Source organism: Brassica rapa, chromosome A09 (genome assembly GCF_000309985.2).
Source record: "Brassica rapa cultivar Chiifu-401-42 chromosome A09, CAAS_Brap_v3.01, whole genome shotgun sequence".
Lineage (NCBI taxonomy): Eukaryota > Viridiplantae > Streptophyta > Magnoliopsida > Brassicales > Brassicaceae > Brassica > Brassica rapa.
In genome coordinates, this window is record NC_024803.2 from 16,517,589 (window position 1) to 16,545,219 (window position 27,631).

Sequence of the window (27,631 nt, forward strand, 5' to 3'; positions counted from 1 at the left end):
CCTAAAAGAATAAAATTATATCTTATTTTATCAATTTTATAATAATATCTATAATTTTAAAATAAAAACGTTATATTGAAAAAAATATGTTAAAATTATTTTAAATTGATAAGTTCACATATTTTATTTTCATAAATATAATATATTTATGCTAAAAATATAATATGTTGGTAGAACGGGTTAATATTAGTAAACTATATAATACATGTATAAAAATTTATCTTATCTTAAACTTTTTAATATACAGTAATTCATTATATAAAATTAATAAACATTAAAAAAATTACTAAAAAATCTAGCGATTTAAATTACGGATCATGATTATAATAAATTAAATACAAAATTGTTTTCACATATGTTATTTCATGCATTAAAAAATATAGTTTAGTAATCAAACGCAAATTCTATAGGACAAATATATAATAAGCAACATATATATGTGATGATTTTAATTTACAGCATGAAAACTATAAAATTATTATATTTGACAAAATTATACAAACATTTAAATATGTGAGTAACAATAAAAATATATAATAATTATGTAAAACAAATATCTATATATAAATGTGAAAATATATATCCGTACGGTTGTGCGGGTGGAAATCTAATATCCCTTTATAGTCAGAAGTTGGCATGTCCTATGCTTTTTTGACACATAAAGTAGTAGTAACCGACCACTGGATTGCAATACAAATGACCTTATCTATTGTATACTGATAGAGTCTTCAAGCCGTGTGCTCACTTCCAGCCTTGCAATTGCTGAGTCTATTCAAGTTTTGCAACTTGCTCACGATCCTAAAACATTAAACCAATGTTTGATCTCCACCTTGACTTTCTTGTCTCTAATACTAACATATCTACAAAGTTCCCATCAGCAGCAAAGTATCCTTCATCTTTCTCTCTGTCATGACTAAAATCTTCAATCTGGTCCCCATCATCCTACAATGATTTAATTACATCAGAATGACCTTAGTCAGGACAAAATTGAGTTGTCCAAAGAAACATTACTTGCTTCAAGGAACAGTCACAAAAACCAAAGAAAAATGATTGCAATAATGTTACCTCATAAGTCTCCTCAGCCTCATAAATATTGTCGTTATCATCAGGAAAGAGCTCAGCAGTATTCTGATCACAAATCTGTGCACGCTCCAAAACACGTGCTTGGCGGTGAGCAAACATCTTCAGCTAAGAGCTGGTCATCGAGTGTAGCCTGGACCAGGGCCCATGAGAGTGATGAATCTCGCTACGCGGACGGTTATGTTTCTGGTTCAAGCAGGAAGCATCGCTAAAACTGCTTTGAAAAGAGGTAGTGGCATTGCTAGGATACCGCCTTTGCAGTAATTACCAATCTACTGGTTATAAGGAGTCCACGGGTGGAAATCTATGACAGTTGGATCTTCTTACAAACAATACGCTAAATTTTCCATTGTACTTTGAACAACTAAATATCAAACAACACTTAACACATATCGTTACAAATCATCTCAGCTACCAGGATAGATTCATAATACCAAAATCTCTTGGTTCACCTTGTTGTTGCTTGTGCTCCTACCACACTCCATATAACTTCCTTCTTTGCCCATTTCCAACCTAATTTCAATCCCGGAGATCGAACGTGTCTGTATTTCTTGAAGTTAGAACATGGTGACCACGGCCTATATCAAACAAATAAACAGTTTACTAAATTGAAACCAATATGCAAGGACAATTTCTTCCTATTTATTGAACTTACAACAGTCATTAGCAGTACAGCTCGTGATTATCCCCTTTCATCCTTATAGTTCATCCTTGTCTGCATTAATTAGTGGCTTCTGTAAGTCTTTTTGAAAGCGATCATCAAAAGAATCAACTCGCAGATTTAAACTATTCTATTGTTAATTAATAAAAAAAAAAAGACAAACAATAAGCAAGCCATACCCAATGAAAAGAGTACTACTTCGATACAATTATATTAACATGAGCTGCAGGAGGCATGATCAATAAACGGAACTGAAATACTCTGTCAAAGATTTAAAATAAACATTTAGGATACAAAATTTTGAGATTATACACTGGATTTTGTTTCAAAACTAAGCTGTTCATGAGTTTTAAGGACATAATACCTGAGCGTCGAGGAGGTGCTTATCCACACCCATCAACTCCCCACCGCCGTTTGTAGCTTCCCAGAATCTTAGCAGCCGCAGCTCGATGGTGGAGGATAAAAGTCCAGCCTTCAAATCAGCAAATAGAACAGAGGAGTTAGCCATTATACTGACAAATAGATTTTGAATGCTACTGAAATTGTGAGGATGATTCTCAAGGGATGAGGGCCTTACCTTTTTTATAGGTGGAAATCCACCGCTTGGATGAGGAATAAGAACCATTGAATGAGTAATTGTGGTAGCAGCGGATCAAAAGAGTTAAGATTTCCTTAATGACGTTTAATAAATGAAACTTGTAACGCTTGTGAGGAGATGAACCGGAAACGAAACGACACAGCACGAACCGAGTTAGATGCAACGATAACTCACGATAACTCTTCTCCCTGAGAATTTCAAAACACCATTGATGGTAGAACTAATCAGATTTCTCAGAGGACTAAGAACCCTAGGAATGGAAGTCGACTACGTTTACAAAGAGAATGCGCCTAACGGGACAAGCTTTGCTACATTTTCGGTCAAAAAACGAAATCGAGTTTTCCAATCTCGTGAGCACGACACGTGTCGTTCTCTCATGACACTATTTAGTGACGTGGATGAAGGAGAATGAGAGAATGGTCTTCTTTATATTAACTAGAGACTTCGTCCGCACTACGCGCGGAAAATGTTGAGTTTTAATATGTTTGAGATTGAAAATTTAAACGATAGATATAAATCATATCTTTTAGCATAAGTCTGTGAACAATCTCATGTAAACTTTTATTCTCTATATATTTAAATTGCTTAGTAAAGTTCGAAAGACAGAAGTTGAGTTTAAGATTTTACAGAGAAGTAAGATTTAAAAAAAAAAGCAATGAAAAAAATGTTTAAAATGCAAATAAATCTAGGTATCAAACTGTGTGGGAAAGAAAATAATAATAGGGAAGTTTACTAGAATGTTACATATTTTAGGTGTATTGACTAGAATGATACAGATCTTTTTTTTATTACTAGAATATTTTCGATACCAAGCGTACCCTTTTTTTACGTTATGAGAAAAAACGAATTTACGAGAATGCCATTACTTTTCGCTGCCACGTAGGCAAAAAACCAGCACCACGGAGGAATTCGCGTCCGTATTTTCATTAAGTCAGCTGTTAAGCGATAGATACGTAGTTACGGCCGATTTATCTTTACGTTACGGCTGACTTAATACATACGACTGACTTAAGAGAAAGTGGCTGACTTAAAACTATAAGTCAGCTTGCCGATACAAGTGATTTACAGAAATCCGGCTGAGTTATGTGATCACGGCTGACTTAATGATACAAATGACGGCTGACTTATACATCGGCGGTTTGATTTCTGGAAAATTTGGCTGAGTCGTGGTTAAGAAACGGCTGAGAAACTTTTTTTCAGCTGAGTAAAGGAACATGGATGGGCTGGGTTATTGAAGCCACGGCTGAGTTATGGGATGCTGTTACGACTGGGTTTGTATTAGTCAGCCGTTAAAGCATGGATAAACAGTAAACTCAGCTGCTTTGCGGCTGACGTATGAGCGAAAGATTAATTACTAGAATGTTCTCGTTTGATGGCTGATTTACGTAACGATACGGCTGACATATGGTTGTTCATCCTTATTGCGGCTGACTTACCGTCAAAAGATTAATTACTAGAATGTTTCCATGTATCGGCTGACAAAGTGTAAACATGATGGCTGACTTATTTTGGCTGAGTTACTGATTTGTTTGTCGGCTGATTAATCGATGTTCCATGTCATCTGCCATGTCATCAACTCGGATTTGACATGTCATCATTAACGGTCGCCCAATTTACAACTGAGTTACGAGACCTTTCAGTTGTCTTCTTCATCTTATTTTTGAATGATTACACAGCCTTTCTTTTCTTCTTCATCATCTCAGTTATCTATCCTCTTCATCTTTCTCATATGGTAATGGATCCCGTTATTATTGTTTCCGGTAAATGGATTATGAAAAAACGATATGTATTCAACGTCGACAGTAGAGGGTGTAGAGTTCTTCATTTAGGTGAGAAAACTAAACTTGAAGATTTCACAAAGTCTGTCATCGACGATTACGGTTTGAATGATTTGAAGGTTCATATTCTGCTTAGCTACATGTTTTCGAATAAAACATTGAAAACAATGGCGCACAACACTCCACCAGTTTACGTGTCCAACACTCGACAATTGCAATGTTTTCTAAGCTTAAAGAAAAGCGAACAACTACGTCTCTGTGTGGAGATTACAGAGAAAAAGGATGACAGCTCAGACGTAGAAGCTTCAGAAGAAGAAGCTTCAGAAGAAGAAGCTTCAGAAGAAGACGCTTCAGAAGAAGAAGCTTTAGAAGAAGAAGCTTTAGAAGTTGAGTCTATAGAGAATGGGAGTTACGATGGTTGCAGTTTGGAGGATGAACAAGATGAAATTGAGAATGACTGCTTTAGTAACGTTGAAATACACGACGTAGCCGGAGAAGATGAAATAGGCAAAGAAAACGAAGAAGATGATGAATTTGAAAGTCGATTTGATATGTTCGATGACTCGGACGGTGCGTCATCTGAAGATGATAACTTCAGCACATACGGTGAGTCTCCTATCGAAGAAGACGAAGATTCACCAACGCTACCTTCCAAGAAGAGATATCAGAACTTCTTGATGAGCGAATCTAAAGGGAATCTGGAGGTTTTGAAGTTGGAGATGTCGTCGTTAGACCTTGCGGTAGGACAACGATACTTGACTAAAAAGCATTTGAAGAGACGACTGAAACTTTTTACAGTGAGGCATCAATTTGATTTTGATGTAGAAATATCAAACCTGACAACATACGTTGTTAAGTGTTGGTTGATGGATGTACATGGAGAGTTCGTGCATCTACCGAAGGATTGTCCCCGCAGTTTTATATTCGTATTTACGACTCGGATCATGCATGTTCTGTAACTGAGCGTTCTAATCGATCTCGAAATGCAACACCGGATATTTTAGGAGAGTTGTACAAGAACTTTCTCGGCGACGTTGGTCCGGCCGTTCGCCCTGAGAGTGTCGGAATAGCTATCACTAAGCAGTTTGGTGTAAAGGTAATTATGTTACAACGGCTGAGTTATGGTAGAGTATAGGCTGGGTTATTTTATGTTAGAAATGGCTGAGTTACAAAACTATGGTTGAGTTATGTTTACGTTGTGACCGTCTTAATGATATGATGTGGCTGAGTTATGTAAATTGTTTTTTCATGTGAGCAGATGGAATATTGGAAATCACACCGGACGCTTAAATGTGCAAGGGAAATCGATGAGGGCACACCTGAGTGTGGTTTTGAACTCTTGCCTTCTTACTTATACATGATAAGAAGGGCAAATCCGAATACAGTTACGCGTCTTCAAATCGATGAGCTTGGAAGATTCATGTATGTGTTTCTTGCGTTTGGTGCGAGCGTTAATGGGTTTCCTTTCATGCGCAAAGTTGTTGTCGTCGACGGTACGTTTCTTAATGGTAAATATAAAGGGACGCTACTCACAGCACTAGCTCAGGATGGTAACTTTCAGATTTTTCCAATAGCCTTCGCAGTGGTTGACACTGAAAATGATGATTCGTGGAATTGGTTTTTTACGCAACTAAAAGTGTTGATTCCTGACCAGGAGGGTCTTGCGATAATATCAGATAGGCATAACTCGATAGGGAAAGCAATTACAAATGTGTATCCGTTAGCTGCTCGTGGAATATGCACCTATCATTTGTATAAAAACATATTGGGACGGTACAAAGGAAAAGATGTATTTCGGCTGGTGAAGAAAGCGGCGAGATGTTTTAGAATGTCTGACTTTGATATGATTTTCGAGGAGATTGAAGCACTTAATCCTGATCTCCACGGCTACCTCGAAAGAGCTGATGTCAGACTGTGGACACGTGTTTATTTCCCGGGCGAGAGGTACAATTTGATGACTACGAACATAGCGGAATCAATGAACAGAGCATTATCGCATGCTAGAGGTCTTAACATTGTTCGAATATTGGAATCGATACGGGTTATGATGACCAGATGGTTTGCTGAACGAAGAGTGGATGCCAGATCGCAGTCAACCACACTCACGCGCGGTGTGGAGAAACTATTACAAGTAAGTCAGTCGTAACAGTAAAATAAGTCAGTCTTTAAATCTAATAAGTCAGTCGTTATATTGCATAAGCCAGCTTTATAAATAATAAGTAAGCCGTTTCACGAATATTGGGTTTTGTTAATAGGGACGTGTAAGTGCCTCCCGGGATTGGACGGTTCAAAGGATTGATGACCATCACACTGAAGTTAAATATGGCGCTGCTGGCGAGTCTTTGAATGTTGTTAATTTGGTTGAGCGAAAGTGCACATGTCGGCGTTTCGATGTCGAGAAAATACCATGTGTACACGCAATCGCAGCTGCAGAGGAAGAAATGTTTCTCGTATATCACTGTGCAGTCCTTACTATAAAAGCACTTATTTAGCTAGCGCATACGCTGAATCGGTCATGCCGGTTGACTCAGCGCTACCTGTTCCAGATAACGTGGCTAACGTACAGTGCTTTCCACCGTTTATTCGTCAACAACCGGGAAGACCTAAAAAAAATAGGATGAAATCTGCTTTAGAAGTTGCACTTGCAAACAAACGTCCTAGGAAAGAGCACATATGTTCTCGTTGCAGTCAAAGTGGACATAATGCGAGAACTTGTCCGATATAAGCAATTGCTTTTCATGTTGTTTTGTAATACGGCTGGGTTTTGTGTTGTAATACGGCTGGGTTTTGTGTTGTAATACGGCTGGGTTTTATTTTCATTGATTTGCACAACGGCTGGATTATTAATTGTAATACGGCTGGGTTTTGTGTTGTAATACGGCTGGTTTTTTTGTTTTAATGTTCTATGACGGCTGCGTTAATGTTTTTCAAATTTTGTATTGTGGTTGGGTTTTTATTTTCATTGATTTGCCCGCTTCCCATTACTCAAGAGAGACACAGACATCGAAAAACGAAATGTCCGTACTTAATTGCCCTACGTTACGTAATAGCCCCTACGTAATTATTGATTATAAAGTGGAATACGAAAGTAGCGAATTAAATTAAGAGAAATTAATCTTCATTGGCTGAGATAATGTTACTCACACGCCTAATAATTGTCGTGATTTCTAATGTCAGCTCTTTTATTCAAACGCAGTTGAAAAAAACTTCCCCGCTAGAAACACGAAACGTCGCGAAGTCAACTAAGGCTGAGTTATTGTAATACACGGCTGAGTTATGGATTAAATTCCCGCTCAAAATAAGAAATAAGAAACGCCGCGATACGAAACTACAACCGTTAACTGCAGATAAATAAGGTACTTCTCAAACAATTACACATCTTCAACTCTCTATCTTTTACACAACTGTCCTCTCATAGAAAATGGAATATTTCCCTCTGCTTGAATTGCCTGAAGATCTTCAGGCAATGGTGGTTGAACGTGTTGCCCGTAACTCCTTCCAAGATCTCTACCGCCTCAGAGCATCGTCCAGGTCGATGAAGGCGTTAGCAGAGATGCGTAGGGTATACCATTATTTCGATGTGTTATCCTTTCCATGGGGTCTCATTATGCCATCTCAGTTGTTGAAAACTTGCTACGCTGAGAACAATCCAAGCACAATTTATGTAAAGGGTGTACAGTTTTTCTACTCATACGATGAGCAAGATTATGGCATTTCTCTCCTCAAGCGTGCAGCAGATGCAGAATATGAGCGTGCAGTGTATACACACGCTATGACTCAAGCAATCTTTTACGGTGATGCGCAGTATTTTCGGAGAATTCCAAGAGCAACTGTTGACAGGGTCGGGAAACTTGTTCGAGATGCGAAATGGGGATGGGGTTTGAGGCATACTGACGAGTTCCGTCAAATTAAGGCCATGTTCACTTCTACTTATGTTCCGTCCTTCTACCTTTGCCAATGTGCAAATGTTGTGGACCGACAATGTCTCTGCCTATGGCACATTGATGTGACTAAGGACGACAACATGTGTGAGCGCTGTTTCTGGATCAAAGAGATTTCCTTGTTCTTTCGTGATTTTGAACCGATAAGCCTGTTTAGGGACACAAGTAAGTGGTGAAGATGTCTCTGCATCAGAATCTTATCTTTTTTATGTTTTTTGCTATGCCATTATGTATGTCGAACAAAAAATTATATATTCTGTTTTTATGGCTGACTTATTTTCATCTTATGGCTGAGTTATTTTCATCTTATGGCTGACTTATTTTCATCTTATGGCTGACATAACTCGACACTGAGTTAAATTATGTATGACTCTTTTGGCCAACTTTTATTTTTCGACATCATTAAATATTAACAATTTTACGACTGAGGTTTAGTTTTCGGTATTATTAATTATTAACAATGTTACGGCTGAGTTTTATTCTTCGGCATTATTAATTATTAACAATGTTACGGCTGAGTTATATTTTCCGGCATTATTTACTTTACACAAGGAAAAAAAAAAGAAATCATTTTCGTCCCAACGCGAAAAAAAAAAAAAGCTCTCGACGACAGGCGATTTCGAAGCGTCTCGATACGAAGGTAAAACCGAAGCCTCTCTTTTGCAGATTTGTGGATTCAGCTTAGGTTCGATGATGTTTTCTTCCCATTCTTTTCTTGTTTGCAGATGCCTAATTCGCACAAACCTCATTTCTTGAAGCCTCTGCTTCCCGATTTCCACAGTGGCGTGGTAGACACACTCTCTATTTCTCATGTGTATATGTTCCTATTTTAGAGTTTGCTTAACTTTGGCTTTTCTGACCTGCAGACAATACCACTTGGCTTCTTCTCACAGCACATAGAAGGGAAGACAAACTGGAAAACATGGAAACTAAGATCGGACGCTACAGATCAAACTTGGGAAGTGATACAAGAAGGCAGGAGACTCACCGGAGGTTGGAAAGATTTCACCACAGCACATGACCTTCAAATCGGTGACATTGTCATCTTCAAACACGAAGGAGATATGGTGTTTCATGTCACACCATTTGGTCCTAGCTGTTGTGAGATTCAGTATACACATCCTCACATCATCAAGGAAGAAGCTGATGCGGATGATGCTCCTTCTTTCTCATTTGACTATTGTTTTCAGGCTCAGGTCACTGCTTCGAATCTAAAAGAAGACAAACTTGTGAGTCGATTTTCAGTTATAGACCATATTTAGTTAGTTATTAACATATGGTTTGATCTGTTCAGTGTCTTTATGTTCTGTGTTTGCAGTATTTAGTTAGTTATTAACATATGGTTTGATCTGTTCTGTGTCTTTACGTTCTGTGTTTGCAGTATCTTCCTGAGGGAGCTACGACTTGTACTGCTTTGAACAAACAATGCCAAGAGATAATACTTGTCAACAAAGAGGGAAATTCATGGACTGTGAGTTTGCGATTTAGCGAAGCAGACGGCATGTATTACATCAGAAGAGGCTGGAGAAAGTTCTGTCGTGCTAACAGATGCGCCATAGGAGACTTATTTGTGTTCAATGTGGTTGGAGATGGGAAAACTACTCCACTAATGTGTGTATGTCCGGAAAGGGAAGAGTGATTTTGAACCTAAACTTATGTATGTCGAACCAGAAATTTATGTATGTCTCTTTTTATGGCTGACTAATATTCATATTATGGTTGAGTTATTGTTTATGTTATTGTTTGATTATGACTGACTTCCACTGAACGTTATAGCTGAGTTACTATCTTATTATGACTGACGAATACTCATATAATGGCTGGGTTATTGTTTGATTATGACTTAATTAACGTAACGGCTGAGATGCAGTGAACGTTATAACTGAGTTATTAAAACATTATGACTGACGAATACTCATATTATGGCTGGGTTATTGTTTGATAGTGACTTAATTAACGTAACGGCTGAATTGCAGTGAACGTTATAACTGAGTTATTAAAACGTTATGACTGACGAATACTCGTATTATGGCTGGGTTATTGTTTGATTATGAATTAATTAACGTACTGGCTGAGTTGCATTGAACGTAATAGCTGAGTTACTAAAAACATTGCGTCTAAATTATGATTACAACACATGACTACGCAAAGAAATAGTGCCAAAATATGGCCATACCAAACCCACAAACCACCACTGGAAACATCAAACACTTCATCTTTTCCGCTTTACCGAGTTCTTTCTCCAACCGACCAACGTCTACTCTCAGATCTGATATGCCTTTGGTCATGTCACTCATCACCGATTTCATATCTTCTACCTCTTCCACCAAGCACTCGTCCGCCCATTTGAATAAATGTCTCTGATTTCACCAACATGCCCAGCTCTTAGTATCACATTGACAGTATAATGAATAAAATTAAAAATCAAACCTTAATATATCCTTTGCGACAGCAATAGTACAGTCTTCCTGGATTAGCCCGTGATGCAGATGTACATAATTCAGCGGGTTCACCACACCAACACTGTTTCGGCGTTCCTCTTTCCACATGCCGGCGGTGAAAGTAAGTGTTACCAGACACAGATGATGAAGAAGACATTTTCTTTGAATGAAAGAGAAATTGGTGTGAAAGACAAAGTTAAAACAATAGTGGTAGTAATATAAAATCATTTTTTTAAAAAAATTCAAATAAAGAGGAATAATTTAAATTAATAAACTATTAAATGCCTCGATATTAGGTTTGAGCCGTATTTTTCCACACACGTGATGCACTTTAATTATGACGAATACTCAATCAAATCAAGAAATACGAAAGGTTCTTTATTATTTTATCAAACACTTAAGTTGAATTCGTATTACGGCTGTGTTAGCGTCTATATTTTGGCTGAGTTAACGTAGACGTATTGACTGAGTTACATTAAAAATAACAATACCTCGATTATGTAAATAATCCGATACATGCGTGCCAGCCGTATAATAATGAGTCTCGATATTCTCAATGCAAACGAAATTTCTCATGCACATAATAATAAGAGAATAAAGGTCTCTAATAATAGTAGTCTCGATAATGTAATGACGGCCATAATAATGAGTCTCGATATTCTCAATGACGATGGAATTTCTCGCACGTATAATAATAAGAGAATAAAGGACTCTAATACTGGTCTCGATTAAGTAATGGCGGCCATAATAATACATTGAAAATAGCGTTAACTATGGCTTTGTATTTTTACAATATAAGGCTGAGTTATTAGTATCTTAATTCGTATTACGGCTGAGTTACTTAACTGAAACACTGACGTTTGACGCAAACAATTCCGGCTGAGTTAAACAACTTTATAAAACCTTAACGGCTGAGTTAAACAACTTTATAGAAACTAAACGGCTGAGTTAAACAACTTAATAGAAACTTAATGGCTGAGTTAAACAACTTTATAGAAACTTAACGGCTGAGTTAAACAACTTTACAAAAACTTGACGGCTGAATACAAACAAAAACAACAAATCAATTTCTAAAACCAAAATTATCAGGACCAAATTCTTCAAACATGTGGACAAGATCACGCCAAACTCTAGTTAGCATCCACGCAGGCTTCTCACCCCCATGTGCCCACCTCCTCTTCAAGAGGCGCATCTGACAACGAAACACCGTTCTGGCCACCAGATTAAAATTTGTCCAAACTTGAAAATTATATCTTCGTGCCCACGTGCGTTTGCGCTACAACAAAAAACCAATTTCCAAATGTAAGTGCTGTTATTATGTCTAATATCAAAAACAATTCAAAGATGTTGTCCTTACAGCGAGTTGAAGAAACCAGCGTTCCTTAAAATGATCGGGAATGGCGCGCCATGTCGGCCAATCATGAACCCATCCTTCTGCTAAAATCGACGGGATGGCCAGGGAGAGATCGCTTAGAAATTTAAACCAGATTACGCTGTCAAGCAAGACACCCTGGCCAGGGTATAGAACGGGAAGGTTTTCACGATTTTCAGAGTTTAGTATCTCATTGACTCTGTTCTCTAACCTTTCTGAATAACCAGGAACAATCATAACTTTGTAAGGCGATATAGAGATATTGTTTAGGTTTTCTAGTGAGAAGGTGCAAGAGAAGGGGGCTATATATAGGGAAAGTATAGAATATTAAAGGTCGCGAGATAAAATATCTAAAATTTTCGCGCCATATGTAAATATTAACTTACACTAACAGGCTGAGTTATTAAGACCTTTACGGCTGATTTGTTGTTTGCCGTTTAGGGTATAGGGTTTAGTTATTTAGGGTTTGGGTTCCGAATAAGATTGTTTAGGGTTATGATTTATGATGTACGAACCACAAGATATGATAAATATCACAAATTCATAATAAATAACACAATAACAGTTTACGTGTTTTGAATCATGCTCACACCTCATATCACTGCCTAGAGTTTTAGGTACTCGTAAGAGACAACATATACCTCAAGATTATAATCGATTCCAAACTCGTATAGTCAACAAAGATCATGCTCACACATTGAGTTATTATTAATTATTTTGATAATTGGACTTTATATATAACATTCGAATGAAAAATTATTAATTATTTTGATTCTAGGGTATGTTTGAGGTATGACTGAGTTATCAATGAGTACTGGCTGAGTATTACTAATCGATACGACTGAGTTATTACAGCAGTTATCCAAAGTCAAATAGTTAACATAACAACAAACACAGGTTCACAAACAAACACAGTTTCATTATGAAAACAAATTGTTCATTCCAACATTTCCTCCTTCCTCGAGGATATCTGCTGCCATCTTCACCCGTAACCCTTGAATATTACTATCGTTTATGCCATCAAAAGTTACACCAAGCGCTAGACACTCCACAAACTTCAACGAATAAACCCCACAATCACCTGACATGTTGTTTTGTGGAATGTATCTTTTGCTCCTCCGTCTGAATGCGAACCTCTTCCTAGAATGCTTTCGGAGATCGGCAGGAATAAGCTCATTCAACATCCAGGGAAGCATCTCCAGTAGAGGTCTAAAAGCATTTAGCATTTTTTGCTCACTTTCGGGTGTTGACTCTCCATAGATTGGATCGTAGCAATCTATCTTCTCCTTGATCAGATCCACGTGAAACGCCACCCAGTGATTACCGCCGGTTTGAAGACATCCGTACACGTGATCCACATCTGCATACCACTTCAAGTTTGTTGTAAATTCTTCGGGGAATCTCCCGTTTACCAACGCTTCATAACCACAGTCTTTGAACTTGAACGAAGCAGGTTTCATCCTGAACTGCCTGTAATCGAGGGAAGCCCAAGAACTTAACAACCAAGGGTCTATGAAACCAATCCGCTTGGACCAGAATGGAGTGGGATCTCGCATGGACCTTTGTATGAGGACGTTCATATACGCAGCGATATGCTAGACAAAGAAAAATAATAAGTCAGCCGTAATATAATGAATTAAATATATAAGTCAGCCTTTATAGAATATATAAGTCAGCCTTAATAAAGACTTACATTATCAAACACCCATCCATATTCTTTGTCAGGCCACGGTCTTTCATGCATGAGTATGCTGTAGAAGTCACTCTCATGATCAGCTGAGGGTTCTTCTGGTTTATCTTTAGGTGCTGGTGGTTTGGGTGGAATTGCCTTAATGTGTTGCTTCAGTTTTTCCAGTCGCGCCGGATCAACAGGTGCGCAAGGGTCGTATATTACTGATGAAGGCGTAATGTTCTTCCTCATGCAAGTCGTCTGTCCATTGTCTCCAATGTACGGAAAATCTGGTGCTGAATCAAGGTTCGTCAATGAAAACCCTTGTGGAGATAACTTAACTGATTTCTCCCGAAGTTCCTTTATCACGGAAGATCTAATCAATTCAGCTGGCTCGACATCAGACTCCGCCGCCAATGCGTTATCTTCCGCAAGAACTTCGTCGTTGGTCACAACACATTCCTCAGACCGCTGTAACTCAGCCTCTTCTTCTTTCTTCTTCTTCGGTAACTCAGCCTCTTTTTCCTTCTTTTTTTTCGGTAACTCAGCCTCGTCTTCCTTCTTTTTCTTCTGTAACCCAGCCTCTTGTTTCTTTTGTAACTCAGCCGCTTTTCTCTTCTGTTTCTTCTCCTCGTTCTCTTTTTTCTTAGCCTCTTGCTTCTCCTTCCTCTTCAACGCAGCCTCTGCCCGCTGTGCTTTTTTCTTATCCTCGATAGCCTCATCCTTTACAGTAACAGTACGCTTGGCCTTGCCCCGTAAGCCGCGTCCATAGGCTGGAACGTTGGCATCCTTACCATCCTTAGCATCCTTAGTAATCTTTGCAGGAGAAACACTGATGAAATCAATTTCATTAAAATCATCACCCAAAATCCTTCTCACCACTGTATCCTTCTCAAGCTCCGAATTCTTCTTTGCAGGGGTCTCAGCTAACGCTGGACTTTTGACTGACTTCTGCTGTTTCTGCTGCGCCGGCACCGGACTTTTGACAGCCTTCTCCTTCCGCTGCGGCGGCACCGGACTTTTGACAGCCTTCTCTTTCTGCTGCGGCGGCTCTGGACTTTTGACAGGCTTTTTCTGCTGCCGCGGTTCTGTCACTGGAGTTTTTACAGACTTCTCCTCCTGGGCCTGCGGTTCTACCACTGGACTTTTGTCCGACTTTTCCGGTGGCGACCTCCTACGAGGTGATGATGTCACCGATAAAGATTTTTCTACGCCGGCGGAGGAGAGTTTAGCATCGTTGTCGGGAATTTTCCTTTCCCCCAAAACTTTCAGACTCTGCTGCACTACAGCTTTCACCACGTTATCTAGGGTCTTCTCGTCCATCACTGGCCGGTTCCGGTCAAAATCGTAAGCGTCAAATTTTGCTGAAATATTCTGCAGAGCACTCACAAGATTCGTCAGAGTCGCTTTGTCCAATACAGCTTCCTCCTCGCTAGAACCCTTTCTCGTTTCAGCAGCTTCTTTCTTCTGCTTCTTTGTTGATGGCTCAGCTTCTGATGAAACTCCCTTCGTTTTCTTCTTCTTCTTCTTCTCATTCCCCTTCCCCTGCTCATCCCTCTGTACTTCCCAGAAACCTTTCACGTATCTACCTGCGTGTATGTCTTCTACCAACCTAACGAGTTGTGGGTCGTCAGGTTCATCCGACCATACAGGAAACATCTCTTCAATTGACTCCTTCATAACCATTCTCCTCAAACGGACCTGCAACACCAGTTTATCATAAACTCAGCCATCAAATAACACAAAACCAAGCCATCAAATAAATTAATTCGGTCACAATATAAAATAAACTCAGCCATCAAATAACACAAAACCAAGCCATCAAATAAATTAATTCGGTCACAATATAAAATAAACTCAGCCATCAAATAGACTAATTCGGCAACAATATAAAATAAACTCAACCATTAAGTAGCTGTTAACTCAGTCGTATAAGTAGCAGTTAAACATTACCTCGCCATGATCTTTGATTTCGTCAGACAAGACAGTATCAAAACTTGAACGTGTACGCCTTCCACCCCATCGCAAAAGAGGAACGTCTTCATTGTTGACCACTCTCCCAAACTTCTCACCGAAACAGACGATGGACTCATACGCCCAAACCAATAAAACGTCCTTCATGCCGCTTACTGTGTATGACTTTCCATCTGGAGACAGTGTTTTCAGAGAGTCAACAAGAACTTCGTATGCAGTCCGACCCCATGGATACGACCTCATGGCTTCATCGTCGAATACCCTTATTGCACTTTGAAAGGGTATCCTTGAATTGTGATGCAAACAGTACAGTCCCATGGCTTGAAGAAATAACATCCCCAACCACTTACGCTTTTCAAAACTCCAACCAGGACAGAACTCTAATGCTGCCTTCAGCTCATCATACTTGGGTCCCATCCCAAGCGGCACCTTCAACTCCTCCCAAAACTCTTTGTATTGATCAGGTTCAAAACTTTCTGTTGGCAATGGACCTGTGTTTAACCCAGTGATCTCACCAAACTCGAGCAAGCTAAACCTGATAACATCATCAACCACAACAGACCATATCTCCTTTTTATGCACTCGCAGCTGTCTACATAGCAGATAGTGTACGGTCCTACCAGACCAAATGCTTTCGCGTGAAAGTAGCCTAGCAACTACTCCAATGGGAGAGTTCACCAGTTCTTCCCACACATCGAGTCCTATTGTTTCTTTAATGTGGGGGAAATGTCCTGCACGGAAATTATGATTGATATCTTTACCTTCTAGGTTAGAAGGGTAAAGTCTTGGAGGGTAATCACGTGGTTCGACTTGACTAACATCCATCTGATCATATAACACAACAATAAATCAGCCACAACATAAAAATAACACAGCCATATCATAATATTAAAATATATTAGGTCATATATATAACTCAGCCATAACATAATAATTACTCAGTTATAACATAACCATAACTCAGCCATAACATAATAATTACTCAGTTATAACATAACCATAACTCAGCCACAACAAAAAGCCCTAATTCAGACACAACAAAAGTCTAGACAATCACATATCTCAGCCGCAACATAACCCTAACTCAGACACAACAAAATCCTCGACAAACCCATAGCACAGTCAACATAACCCTAACTCAGTCGCAACAAAAACCTCGACACACCCATGTCACAGCCTCAATATATAACTGACCCACAAAATCAACCAAAATAAAATATATAACGTCGCGACATCTTACCGGAAAAGATGAACTCGTTGATGAGAATGCGGTGAAGGCGATTTCGTACAGACGACGGTTTCTAAAAACTCCGACGAGACAGAGTTCAACGACAGAGAGTTATAGAGAGTTCAACGACAGAGAGTTAGAGAGAGTTCGAAGAAGTAAAGAACAATGTCGACGAGGGTTTCGAAGGGTGAGAGGATTTCGGTTTGCGGTTCCTTCTTCGACACAACACAGTTCTTCGTGTTCTTTTTTTTTTTTTTTGACAAAACCGTATGTATGATAGTGATAGTGATAGAGACGGTTTGGTTTCAGAAAATAACTGATGTGATGTGGATTTTTAATAACTGATGTGGCTTTGATCTTTAAAATTAGTTTCAGAAAATAAAACATAACAAAAGCCCCTTATTGTAAATTACTAGGAAAGAGAAAACATTCTAGTAATAAAACAAAGATGTACAACATTCTAGTAATAAACCATAAAATGCGTAACATTCTAGTAATTTTCTCATAATAATATGGATGATGCATGAATTAAAGTCACTCTTTCCTGCATGCTTCTGCATGATTTCTTATTCGCCTTTTGAAATGCTTTATGTAATCAATTGATTTGTTGAATTAGAAATTTTGTTGCTGGTGATGAACTGAGTAGTAGTTTGCCTGAAAAATATTGAATATTATTGTTCTGTTGATAAAAAAAAATTAGATATGTATTATGTTTTGATGTGTTTAACAAAATTATTTACCTTGGAAAAGTATAGGAATTATGCTTGTGATGATAACAACTTTAAATTTCCTATTCTTCTTGTTTTGTAGGATGCTAAAATCTGCCGCTTGCTTGTCGCGCAGTATGAGTTTAACAATTGTCGACCTGAGATAGAGGTGTATGTATGAAGAGAATTATGATTTCGTTTTACCTACTGTGTTAGACTTACATGTTCAGTCGTAGACCAATTGTGGCATCAATATTGAATTCTGGGTAGTACGGATTTATTTTTTGTATTATGAGTATCTGACCGACGACATCTGCATATTGATTATGAGTTAGAATGAACATCCATATTTGTTTAATTGATATTGGGCTGACTTACTTGCCTGGTAAGTAGGTGGGTGTAGTGGCTAAGCACAATAGATTTTGTAATTCTGAGGAGAGAAATTGTGAACTGAAAATATTGGACCAATGTCTGTAACTTTCGATGTTATTGTCTTTTGATCGATCTGAATGTAATACGGCAGTTGGGTGATTTTTCGATGTCGTGAATTATGTATGACAGAAAATCCTGAAAATTCAAATATATCTTCCTCGGTTAAATTTTTTGGATCATTTGGCTGAATGTTTCCGGTGAACCGACCTTCTAAATAGTTGTCCCTGAATGTGAACAAATTTTGATGTGCCGAACCAATTAAGTAAGTAGTGAGTATTTTAAACCAAATATGTTGGATTGGGAACACATATATATGTATATGTTAAAGTTTTAATAAAAGGCTTATGTGGTGGTCGTAGCACATGAAGCCGATGCAAATTTTAGTATTATCCGCTTGGTGTTTTCTGATGTCCCAAACACTTCTTATACAAACCGTGATAGGGCGCACTGAAATTACTTCCTGAAGTTGGTGGATTCTTTGAGGAATGTGTTGCATGTGAGATATCACTGTAAAACATGTGATTTTAAGCAAGGACATACATTCACCAGTATTACAAAGTTATAATATATTTAAATTAATATTCCGTTAATTATTAAATATTTCATAAATATAAAAAAAATTTATTCTAATGTTGTTTGAATTGATAATATATGTACATACTTTTTTTGTAAAATTATTAGGTCTGCGAGTGCAACCAAAACAATATCATTCATACAAAGCATAAGAAATTCATACGAAATTACAGTTGTCTTACCTACAAAACTTCTAATAGTATAGTTAGCTAACTTCTTAATACAAATTTTATATCATTGACTATATAGATAGATATTCTTACATTGCTTACCACGTTCTTATCTGAAATACATAACTTCCTGCAAAATTGTAATTGCTATTGGAATTACACAAGAATGTCCAATACGATATAATAGAGTTGTATTTTGTAGTATGAACATTATAATTAATATATTTTTGGCGTCTTCTAATATGTAATTTGGCTTGTCTTTTTGGTCTACAAATTGTAATAAATAAGTAAAATATATATATATATTTTAAATGTTTAATTTTAATAAATTAGCACTCATCATTAAAATGAGTTATAATTTGTAAACTATATAATATTGTTTACAAAAATAAATTTATTAACATAGGCTAAACTCTTATATCTATAACTATATATTATCTAAAAATAAATTTATTCGTAAACTATGTAATATCTTTTCTAATCACCAGATTGAATGGATTGACGTAAAATTGTTTTAAAACTATCAACAATATATTGTTTAAAAATGTTTAAATACAAAATATAATAGTATATAATAAACTTTAGTTCATATACTATTTAAAAACATGTTATTAGTAAACTTTGAAGTTTTGGTAATTCATTTAGAATATTAAAGAAAAATCAAATTTAAATTATAAATTTTCTTAAATAATATGATATATGCTACTATGCATAAAAATTACTAAAACAATAGAGCTGCATTATTTGAACAGAACAGAATTTTTATTTCTAAATTCTGTAAAATACTAAAAGGATAGATGTCAAAAGTATAATATAAATTAATTTAAAATGTGTTATATACAAAATATATAAATCAAATAATAATATAGTTTATTGTACTTAACTTGAAATATAGCAGTAAGTAAAAAACTAATAAAAAGTTAAATGTATTAAAAAATCACTATCTAGTAACAAAAATAAATAAAAATCACTATATATTAATAATATGGAATAAAAAAGGGCAAATCTCCAAAATAGCACCTTTCTAAGTTTATATCACAAAAATAGCACTCAAAAACTAAAATGACCAAAATAGCATTTTATCTTTTGAAAAATTTAAATTTTTTTTTAAAAAAAATTTGAAATCTTATCCCCAAAACCTCACTTCTCAACTCTAAATCCTAAAACTTAAACTCTAAACCCTAAACCCTAAACTCTAAACCCTAAACCCCACCCCTTGAGTGCTATTTTTGTGACTTTTGGCCTTGAGTGCTAGTTTGGGAACAAAAACTTGATTTAGTGCTATTTTAATCTTTTTCTCAATAAAAAATATAAACGATAATATCATAGAGTTACACAATATATAACACTAAAATATAAATTATACATTTAGAACATTGGTTTGGAGTCTGTTTTTGCAAGTCTTTCTCAGAATTTTTTTATATTTAGTCTATAATTCTTCTTTATGTAATTGTCAATCCAATCTTTGATAAATAAAGGGGTTGGATAACGTGTTGGAGCAAGGATAATAAACGCAACAAATGGCCTCAAACAATTATAAACCTTAAGGGTAGAGCCTAGCTTAAAAGCAACGAAAAGTATAAAAGCTTCTACGCTGAACAATTCGAATCAGTTCTGAGATTTAGCCATGGCTTATTTCCGATTAAACACTGCAGAGAATGAAGCAGGAGATGACTTGTTTATCTGCAAGCGATGTGGCTTGGTCGGAGGGTGTGTTATCCATTCTAGTCTTGAACAGCGACTGTTGCAACCAACTTGCTGCAGATCAGATATGTCAATACAGATACCTGCTTACTAATATGTTGAGTTAATATTGATTCTATTTAGCTTACAGAGCTTCTGGAGAATAGTCGTGAGAAGGTGGGAGAGAGGAGCTGTTGGTTTAGGCAAGAAAGAGGTAGGTTTATGAGAGAATCGTTTACAACAGGGTATTAGGCAAGAGTTCCACTATTTAGTTCAAAGAAGCATTGTTAAGAATATTAACTTTCCTTTTCATACGCAGATTGATATAAATATGGTATTCTGTAATGATTTCAAAAAAATACGTTTGTAGAGTAGACATCGAGAGGTATTAATATGTTTGCTTTGATTGCGTAATAGTAAATCACAGTTTCAAATCATTAACGTAGGCAATTCAAGCAAAAAAAAAAAGAATGATTAAAATCATTTCTTCTTCCACTTTGTTTCAAAAGAGGGAGTCATTCTTTATGACTAAAGGAAACTTCAATCCAAAAACATCAACAACAAAGAAAAAAAATAATGCAAAGAGAGTGGTGCATATAGATGGAGCGCAAAATCAATCCTGTGAGCGTTTAGTTTCTTCTGATTCTCACCTCCTCTTCAAGCATCTGCACACTGCATCATTTGAGACAATTGGAACAATCAAATCAAAATTTTCCTAAATTTTAGAAGTATCATAAACAAAAAATATCAAAAGTGGAGTTTTATCTTTACTACTACTACCTTCTGCTCCAAGATAGAGCTGTCCCCCTTTATGTCCCCCTTCTGAGAAGATAGAGCTGTCCCCCTTTATGTCTATGAATATTCACAAACTTAAAGACTCGTAGCACTCTGTCCTCATCACACCAAATTGCAGCATAGGTAAATACAATACATAAAAGATCATAATACAATATGTAAAGATCATAATACAATATGTAAATTGCTCAGAAGGATAAGAAGAAACCATATAACGAAATTGTATTAAAAAACTTAAACATAAAAGTAAAAAGCCAGAAGTCTGAAAGGAAAAGAACACAAAGCCAAAAGAGAAACATAAAAAAAAACGACTTGGAATGCAGGAAAAAAAAAACAATCACTGCATAAGCAGATAAGTAGAAAACCCATTAGCCACTCTTAGGACGTTTTGCCTCATCTGCCTCAAGGATCTCAGTGGTTTTTCTAGCCTTATCACCTGCAGTATCTCCAGAGCTTCCTTTGCGGTCGGTGGAGATCGAATATCCGTTTGGTTTCACAGACGCGGAGGAGACGACGGTCTTCTCGCTGATCTTGCAGTCGGTGGAGATCGAAGATCCGTTTGGTTTCACTTACGCGGAGGAGACGACGGTCTTATCGCTGATCTTGCGGTCGGTGGAGATCGAATATTTGCCGGTGGGTTCCATCGCAATGAATTTTAGAGAGAAAATTATCAACTTTAAAGGAAGCATAAGATAGGAAAACATATTTATAAACAGAAAATTGGTGAGGAAGGTAGAAAGGATCCATTGAATGATTTTAGTATAGTTTTGATTAGAGGAGTTAATGGAGATATTACTCGGCAAAACGGTTTTGGAGAAAATAGAGGTGGAAGAGATGGAGGTCGAAAGGCGAGAGAAGATCGAAGGAAGAGATGGAAGTCGAAAGGTGAGTGAAGATCGAATTAGGGTTACGAAGACAACGCATAACACATTGGATCGGACCAGCATCTGCAGACTGTGGGCCGTAAGACCAAGATAAAAACAGGCCGAAAACATCAGAAACCTAAACCAACTTAACTCGCCGATGACATGGCGATTTGCTGCATTATTACTGGACGAATTTACATGCTGACGTGGACCCCCTCAGAGGGCTTTATATCTGGTTTTTAGTATAGTTTAGATAGATTGGTGTTTTTTTTATCTGAAAAAAAATTATATATTGTCGGTGTTTCACATAATTGGGTCTTATTCTTCATTATAATTGGGTTCTTCAAATGAAATTTTTGGCCGACAAAAATTCATCATTATGACTAATCATTTTATTTTTACACGACGTAAGTCTCATTCTATAACTTTTTTTTTTTTTTGTGACAGTTTCTATAACTTTTCTAATCGATCAAAGAGCAGAATCTGAACTTGGATAATATTTTAGTACGTTTTTTAGAACCAGCTAATAAAAAAATATTTTAGTTATATTGAAAATAGATTACTGGAACAATATTTTAGTTATGAAGAAGGATTACATTTTAACTGCTTCGGGTTCCGGTTGACAGTTAAGATCCAAACCCAAATTCCGTAGCCCGACCCGATTTATTCCATCTGATTCTCCATCTTGAACTTCGTTAGTATCTAATGAGCTCCTCAGGCCAAGACTCTGAATCCGTTTCCTCTTCTTAGAAGGTAACTCACGTTCAGCGTCACCGCCGTTAACTCTCGCCACAGTCCGTGTCGCCACTTGTAGTCTCCGTAATATCTTGAAAAACTCATCCACCTCTTCCTCCGTCACCGTACGTACAACTTCTGTTGACGATTTCCCTCTGTACTCATCACCACAAGCTTTACCGTTATCTTCTTCGCGGCGTTCCTCTTTCATCTCCGAGCTCATGTTAGGCACAAGAAACTTCAACGGCGTCGTACAGTTCAGACCGGAAAATATTTATTTTGCTGATATATTTATTTTGCTAAACTGTGAAGATACTCTTATAGGCCCGTCGGTGTTAACATTGAACGGTCGATATGGTCAACGGCAAAATAAAATGAACGGTACGGATTAATGAGGATTAATGATGACATCATTGTTGAGACGTTGAAGCATAAGCTCCATGACGTAGCCTGTAAATGGACTTTTGAATAATGGAAGTCATGTGGAACATTTGGTTCGGCTTATTTTTATAATAGAAGATCGTATCATTTTATTATATAAGTAAGACCAAGAACTTCTAGACAATATTAGAAAAGACCAAAGTTACAAAAAAAATATATATATTAGAAAAGACCAAGGCCTTGTGAATTGTGATAGTGGTTAACGTGGAAAAAAGTACTATTGCGAATATTTTATTCATAATGTCTTATTCGAATATTATTTCAGAACAAAAAACGCGTTATTTGCATTGGTTTTCCGAATAATATAAACAACTTAATTGATGATGTTGGTATTATCATTTTTTAAAATCATGTTAATGGTTCATTCGGCGCATTTTCAAAATGACTCTCTATTATAAAGTTTGTAAAACTCTATATTTGAAGTTTCAAGGTATTTTTTTTCCAAAAACAAAACTTTAAAATTATTTGTAATTTACACTATGCTATTTATATTTGTCATAATTAATATAGGTCTATAAAAAATATGTAAATAACTAGCACATATATAAAAATATTATAGTAATATTAATTAATAAAATCTTACACTAAAATATAAAATTATAAATAAAAATATGCAATTAAATATTAAACTACAAGAGAAATACCACATTATCACATAAAATTATTTTATTAATTCTCCATTTTCAGTTATACAAAATTTGTTTACACAATACTTTAGAAGTTTCGGAAAACAATTACTAGACTATTAGTGTTGTTGTAATATTTAAATTTGTGTAATAATTATGTCTTCATGTATATATCTTCTTAAAAAAATTATTAAGTTTCTTTTGTAATATTCTTATTGTCTAAGTCTACTTTTAAAATATTATAAATCTTATTTTGATTTTTTAAAAAACATTTGTGTGTAAAATTTTAATTTATAAAAATAAATTTGAAATATTTAAAATATACAAAAGTTTTAAATATTAAAATTATGAATGAGAAAATACTTAAGAATCATAAATGTGATGTATAATTAATTATAAGGACCAAGATGCAAATAAAAAGATGAAACTTCAAATTTAAAGTTTTAAGTAGTGACTTCAAATATGAATTCTTAAAACTCTAAATTTGAAGTTTTGAAGTTCCTTTTTGGAGAGCAAAAAATTATATATTTGAAGTTATAGAGTTTCTTTTGGAGATACTTAACATGACAAAAAAAAATTTACGAATTTTTATAACTCGAGACTTATATTTATATACAACTAGGGGTTACCCGGGCTATGTCCTGAATTTTAGAAAATATTTATTTTATTTTTTATATATATAAATATATAGGATCTAATTATAAGTTTAAAAATTAGAAAACAAAATTAAAGTTTATTTTATTTTGTTATTGAGATTATATGTAGAATAATGAACAAAATTATTAAAACGTTAATTAAATTTTAGTTATAATATAAATATTTGTTATTTTGTTCATTTAGTTTCTTTTTAACAAATGTTTAATGTACAATATTTTGGTAGTTAAAATCATTGAATATCCAGTTTTCAGTACTCCAACCTAAGTATAAACCAATTCCTTAATTGAGCAGAAGAAAAGAAAACGCAGTGATTGGAAATAAACCAAGTCAAATACTGATCTAAACGACAGAATAATATTGTTCTCTAAACCAATTGTTGAGAACCTATTATATATGAACAATAAGACACAAAACAAACCAAACAACAAACTTTTTAATTGGTCTTCCAAACATCCAAGTTGCCACTTTTCAGCTACTTGGAATGCCAAAAACAACAACAAACTTTTTAAGCAAACCACCACTCAAAAAATTATTTATTTTACATTGTAATCGCGCCGTGCGCGGGATGAACGTGTATGAAAATTAGACTTGTTCAATCTAGATTTCGGGTTTTTCAGTTTTTCAGTTTATAAAAATTACCAGCTATATTGGAATCATATCTAACTTGATTGAGTTTGGTTTATATAATCGGTTTTCGGTTTATTTGGTTTTATACCAAAAACCCATAATTATATTTACCTTTTATAGAATGATAAAAAAAAATATTTATCTTTTATAGAAAATTTTAGTGTATATGATTAGAAACCAAATTTATTGAAACATAAATACAAATTCATTAATCTAAAGTTTAAAATATAATATTTTATGTTTTATTTAAATATTAAAATAAAAGCAAGAAAAATAGTAATACCATATTATTATATAATTATATTTTAGCACAAATATTTAACATTAAAAATAATTTGTATTTACTTTGATGAAAATAAGAAAAACAAAATAACTTTTTTAAGACATGCCTTTTGCTTGTAAACTGAAACCCAAAGGAATAGTAACAGCAGAGTAAAGTTGTTTATATTGCAGAGCTTCAATATACAAATCATAAACAAGCTTCAATATACAAAACATAAACAAAAGACCACCATGCATCCAGCCACACGACTGCTTCCACTGCTGAAAGTAGCTCAAACTTCTACCGACCCAATTGGGGTCTGTTCCTATCAATACCCACATGAATCTTCAGTTTTCAAAACTCCAAAATGGCTCATGAAGTGAGACTATAACCTGCGTTTTATGATACTCCATGACATAATAAGAAATCTCATCATGTGCAACTCTAAATAGGCATGTTGATCATATCAAACAACAGTAAAAGGCTTCAGAAGTAGTAATGAAACTGGTGCTAACGTCAACAGACTCAAGAAGTCCTTCATTGCGTTTGTACATGGTCAGGAAACTCATAGATAACACTATTATATATTTAAATATATTATTTATTTTAAATTTTATATCTATTAGATACTCAATAATATGAAAATATTTTGGATACCAAAAATATCTAAAACACAATTATATACTTAAATATATTAATTATTTTAAAGTTTTATATCTATTAGATATTCATTAATATGAAAATATCTAGAATAACAAAATATGTTCAAAATATTAAAAATATATTATTATTTTTCTCCATCTAAATATTTAAATTAAACTATTTTTATGTAAATTTAAGGATTCAGTCTTACATTATTCAAATTTTTATCTTTTATATTATTTTTATTTTCGAATTTTGAGGATTAAGTATATTTGGATTTTTTTTAAAACATAACATAATTAAAATATGTATATGAACTCGAACCTGAACTGAACCTGCAATGATCCAAACCAAATTCAAATCGAAATTTGTAAATATCTTAATCATATTTAAATATTTAACTCTAAAAATTTGAAATATGAATAGATCATCTTAATCCGAACGAATATCTCTGAGTGTAATCATTTGAAAAAACTATACACAAATCTTTTATTACAATGTAAAATAAATAATTTAATTAATTACTTCAGTTCGCGCACGGCCCGGATTACACAGCTTGTAAGTCATGTAACTATTTATGAGAGAGGATAATATATTGTAACCCTAAATAGTAAAAAAAAAAAAAAACCTTGGTGAAACTTGTAAATATGCAAGTAAATAAACGGAAAACTTGTGTTTATTCACCACTCACCAAGAGTATATATATGTTACAATGTTAACCGACTTTAGGATCTTTAGAGTATATCCTAATTACATCATCATCTCTAACCAATTCAAGTATATCTAAATACATTAGTCCTTATCCTCCAATACTCCCCCTCAAGTTGGGAACATGAAAATTTCTTACTCCCAACTTGAACAACAATGTCTCGAACTGAACTCTTCCAAGGGCATTGGTCAACACATCGGCTACCTGTTCTGTTGTGCGCACATGAACTGTCTCCAACGTCCTATCTTGTATTGCATCACGTACTTGGTGACAATCTGACTCTATATGTTTAGTTCTCTCATGAAACACAGAATTAGCTGCAATATAGATTACCGACTTACTGTCACAATACATCTTTGATGGTCTGAGCTGTCGAGCTCCCAAATCATTCAACAACCGCCGAAGCCATTTAACTTCTCTTGTTGCCTGAGCCTTGGACCTATATTCAGCTTCTGCAGACGAATGGGATACAAGACTTTGTTTCTTTGTTTTCCATGAGACAGGTGAATCTCCAACCAGAGTAACATAAGCACTTAACGACCTTCTTGTGATCGGACACGCCGACCAGTCTGCGTCACAATACACTGATAAACTCAGATCAGCCTTTGAACTCAACATAATCCCCTGTCCAACTGTTCCTTTCAGATACTTAACAACCCTCAATGCAGCTTCCCATTGCATTTCTCTTGGAGCTTTCATGAACTGTGACAATATATGTACTGAGTACGCAAAGTCTGGCCGCGTAATAGACAAATATATCAAGCGACCCACCAATCTTCTGTACATGGGCGGCCCAATAAAGAAAAATTTCTAGGGTTTTCAATTTTTGGGGAAAATTGAAAAAAAATCATTTCTTCTCTTTTGATCTTTTCACGAAAATCGAGTTGAAAAATCGAGTTTTCTCGCCAAAACCGTAAAATCAAGTTTTCCCGCCAATCGTAAAATCGAGTTTTCCCGCCAAAAC

General features: G+C 35.5%; 5 protein-coding genes and 2 long non-coding RNA genes across 9 annotated transcripts; 3 read left to right on the plus strand and 4 right to left on the minus strand.

Moving 5' to 3' along the window:
* The first annotated feature begins 4,668 nt into the window (after nucleotides 1–4,668).
* Nucleotides 4,669–6,842, plus strand: LOC117127709. Its single transcript, XM_033278343.1, has 5 exons — nucleotides 4,669–5,032; nucleotides 5,122–5,213; nucleotides 5,376–6,248; nucleotides 6,373–6,488; nucleotides 6,584–6,842. The coding sequence occupies exons 1-5, from the start codon at nucleotides 4,669–4,671 to the stop codon at nucleotides 6,840–6,842; spliced, it is 1,704 nt and encodes a 567-aa protein (XP_033134234.1).
* LOC117128330 (B3 domain-containing protein REM10-like) lies at nucleotides 6,547–11,512 on the plus strand. 2 transcript variants are annotated; one of them, XM_033280554.1, is made up of 4 exons: nucleotides 6,547–8,698; nucleotides 8,784–8,846; nucleotides 8,925–9,287; nucleotides 9,440–11,512. In XM_033280554.1, exons 1-4 carry the CDS (start codon nucleotides 8,564–8,566, stop codon nucleotides 9,695–9,697), a joined length of 819 nt encoding a protein of 272 aa, XP_033136445.1. In that variant the 5' UTR covers nucleotides 6,547–8,563; the 3' UTR covers nucleotides 9,698–11,512. The 2 variants fall into 2 exon arrangements, with proteins under 2 accessions (XP_033136445.1, XP_033136446.1); XM_033280555.1 differs by having other exon boundaries at nucleotides 6,547–8,846.
* On the minus strand, nucleotides 10,200–10,656 carry LOC117127710 (uncharacterized protein At4g04775-like). Its single transcript, XM_033278344.1, has 2 exons — nucleotides 10,489–10,656; nucleotides 10,200–10,418 (listed from the first exon to the last, which is right to left on the minus strand). Exons 1-2 carry the CDS (start codon nucleotides 10,654–10,656, stop codon nucleotides 10,200–10,202), a joined length of 387 nt encoding a protein of 128 aa, XP_033134235.1.
* Nucleotides 11,444–12,004, minus strand: LOC117128343. Its single transcript, XR_004451642.1, has 2 exons — nucleotides 11,857–12,004; nucleotides 11,444–11,775 (listed from the first exon to the last, which is right to left on the minus strand). It is a non-coding gene; the product is annotated as an uncharacterized LOC117128343 (long non-coding RNA).
* A 296-nt stretch (nucleotides 12,005–12,300) lies between these two features.
* On the minus strand, nucleotides 12,301–19,716 carry LOC103849580. 2 transcript variants are annotated; one of them, XM_033280487.1, is made up of 4 exons: nucleotides 16,755–19,716; nucleotides 15,494–16,339; nucleotides 13,565–15,241; nucleotides 12,301–13,466 (listed from the first exon to the last, which is right to left on the minus strand). In XM_033280487.1, the coding sequence occupies exons 2-4, from the start codon at nucleotides 16,337–16,339 to the stop codon at nucleotides 12,792–12,794; spliced, it is 3,198 nt and encodes a 1,065-aa protein (XP_033136378.1). In that variant the 5' UTR covers nucleotides 16,755–19,716; the 3' UTR covers nucleotides 12,301–12,791. The 2 variants fall into 2 exon arrangements, with proteins under 2 accessions (XP_033136378.1, XP_033136377.1); XM_033280486.1 differs by lacking the exon at nucleotides 16,755–19,716 and having other exon boundaries at nucleotides 15,494–16,748.
* Nucleotides 19,717–20,115: 399 nt separating this feature from the next.
* On the minus strand, nucleotides 20,116–23,179 carry LOC103839351 (protein NIM1-INTERACTING 2). Its single transcript, XM_033280576.1, has 2 exons — nucleotides 22,565–23,179; nucleotides 20,116–21,195 (listed from the first exon to the last, which is right to left on the minus strand). The coding sequence occupies exons 1-2, from the start codon at nucleotides 22,924–22,926 to the stop codon at nucleotides 21,117–21,119; spliced, it is 441 nt and encodes a 146-aa protein (XP_033136467.1). The 5' UTR covers nucleotides 22,927–23,179; the 3' UTR covers nucleotides 20,116–21,116.
* LOC117128363 lies at nucleotides 23,107–24,002 on the plus strand. Its single transcript, XR_004451668.1, has 2 exons — nucleotides 23,107–23,285; nucleotides 23,322–24,002. It is a non-coding gene; the product is annotated as an uncharacterized LOC117128363 (long non-coding RNA).
* The last annotated feature ends 3,629 nt before the right edge of the window (nucleotides 24,003–27,631 follow it).

Bases quoted from the DNA above. Each gene is read 5' to 3' on its own strand.
- LOC117127709 (XM_033278343.1), top strand. From the start codon at position 4,669: ATGTTCGATGACTCGGACGGTGCGTCATCTGAAGATGATAACTTCAGC. The intron at 6,249-6,372 runs GTAAGTCAGTCG...TTTTGTTAATAG, and splicing joins GTGTGGAGAAACTATTACAA to GGACGTGTAAGTGCCTCCCG. The intron at 6,489-6,583 runs GTGCACATGTCG...ATCACTGTGCAG, and splicing joins GTTAATTTGGTTGAGCGAAA to TCCTTACTATAAAAGCACTT.
- LOC117128330 (XM_033280554.1), top strand. From the start codon at position 8,564: ATGTTACGGCTGAGTTATATTTTCCGGCATTATTTACTTTACACAAGG. The intron at 8,699-8,783 runs GTAAAACCGAAG...TCTTGTTTGCAG, and splicing joins CGAAGCGTCTCGATACGAAG to ATGCCTAATTCGCACAAACC. The intron at 9,288-9,439 runs GTGAGTCGATTT...CTGTGTTTGCAG, and splicing joins ATCTAAAAGAAGACAAACTT to TATCTTCCTGAGGGAGCTAC.
- LOC117127710 (XM_033278344.1), bottom strand. From the start codon at position 10,656: ATGTCTTCTTCATCATCTGTGTCTGGTAACACTTACTTTCACCGCCGG. The intron at 10,419-10,488 runs GTTTGATTTTTA...TGGTGAAATCAG, and splicing joins GTCGCAAAGGATATATTAAG to AGACATTTATTCAAATGGGC.
- LOC103849580 (XM_033280487.1), bottom strand. From the start codon at position 16,339: ATGGATGTTAGTCAAGTCGAACCACGTGATTACCCTCCAAGACTTTAC. The intron at 15,242-15,493 runs GTAATGTTTAAC...CTGGTGTTGCAG, and splicing joins AAATCAAAGATCATGGCGAG to GTCCGTTTGAGGAGAATGGT. The intron at 13,467-13,564 runs GTAAGTCTTTAT...TTCTTTGTCTAG, and splicing joins ATGGATGGGTGTTTGATAAT to CATATCGCTGCGTATATGAA.
- LOC103839351 (XM_033280576.1), bottom strand. From the start codon at position 22,926: ATGAGCTCGGAGATGAAAGAGGAACGCCGCGAAGAAGATAACGGTAAA. The intron at 21,196-22,564 runs GTAATCCTTCTT...TGATGAGGACAG, and splicing joins GAACCCGAAGCAGTTAAAAT to AGTGCTACGAGTCTTTAAGT.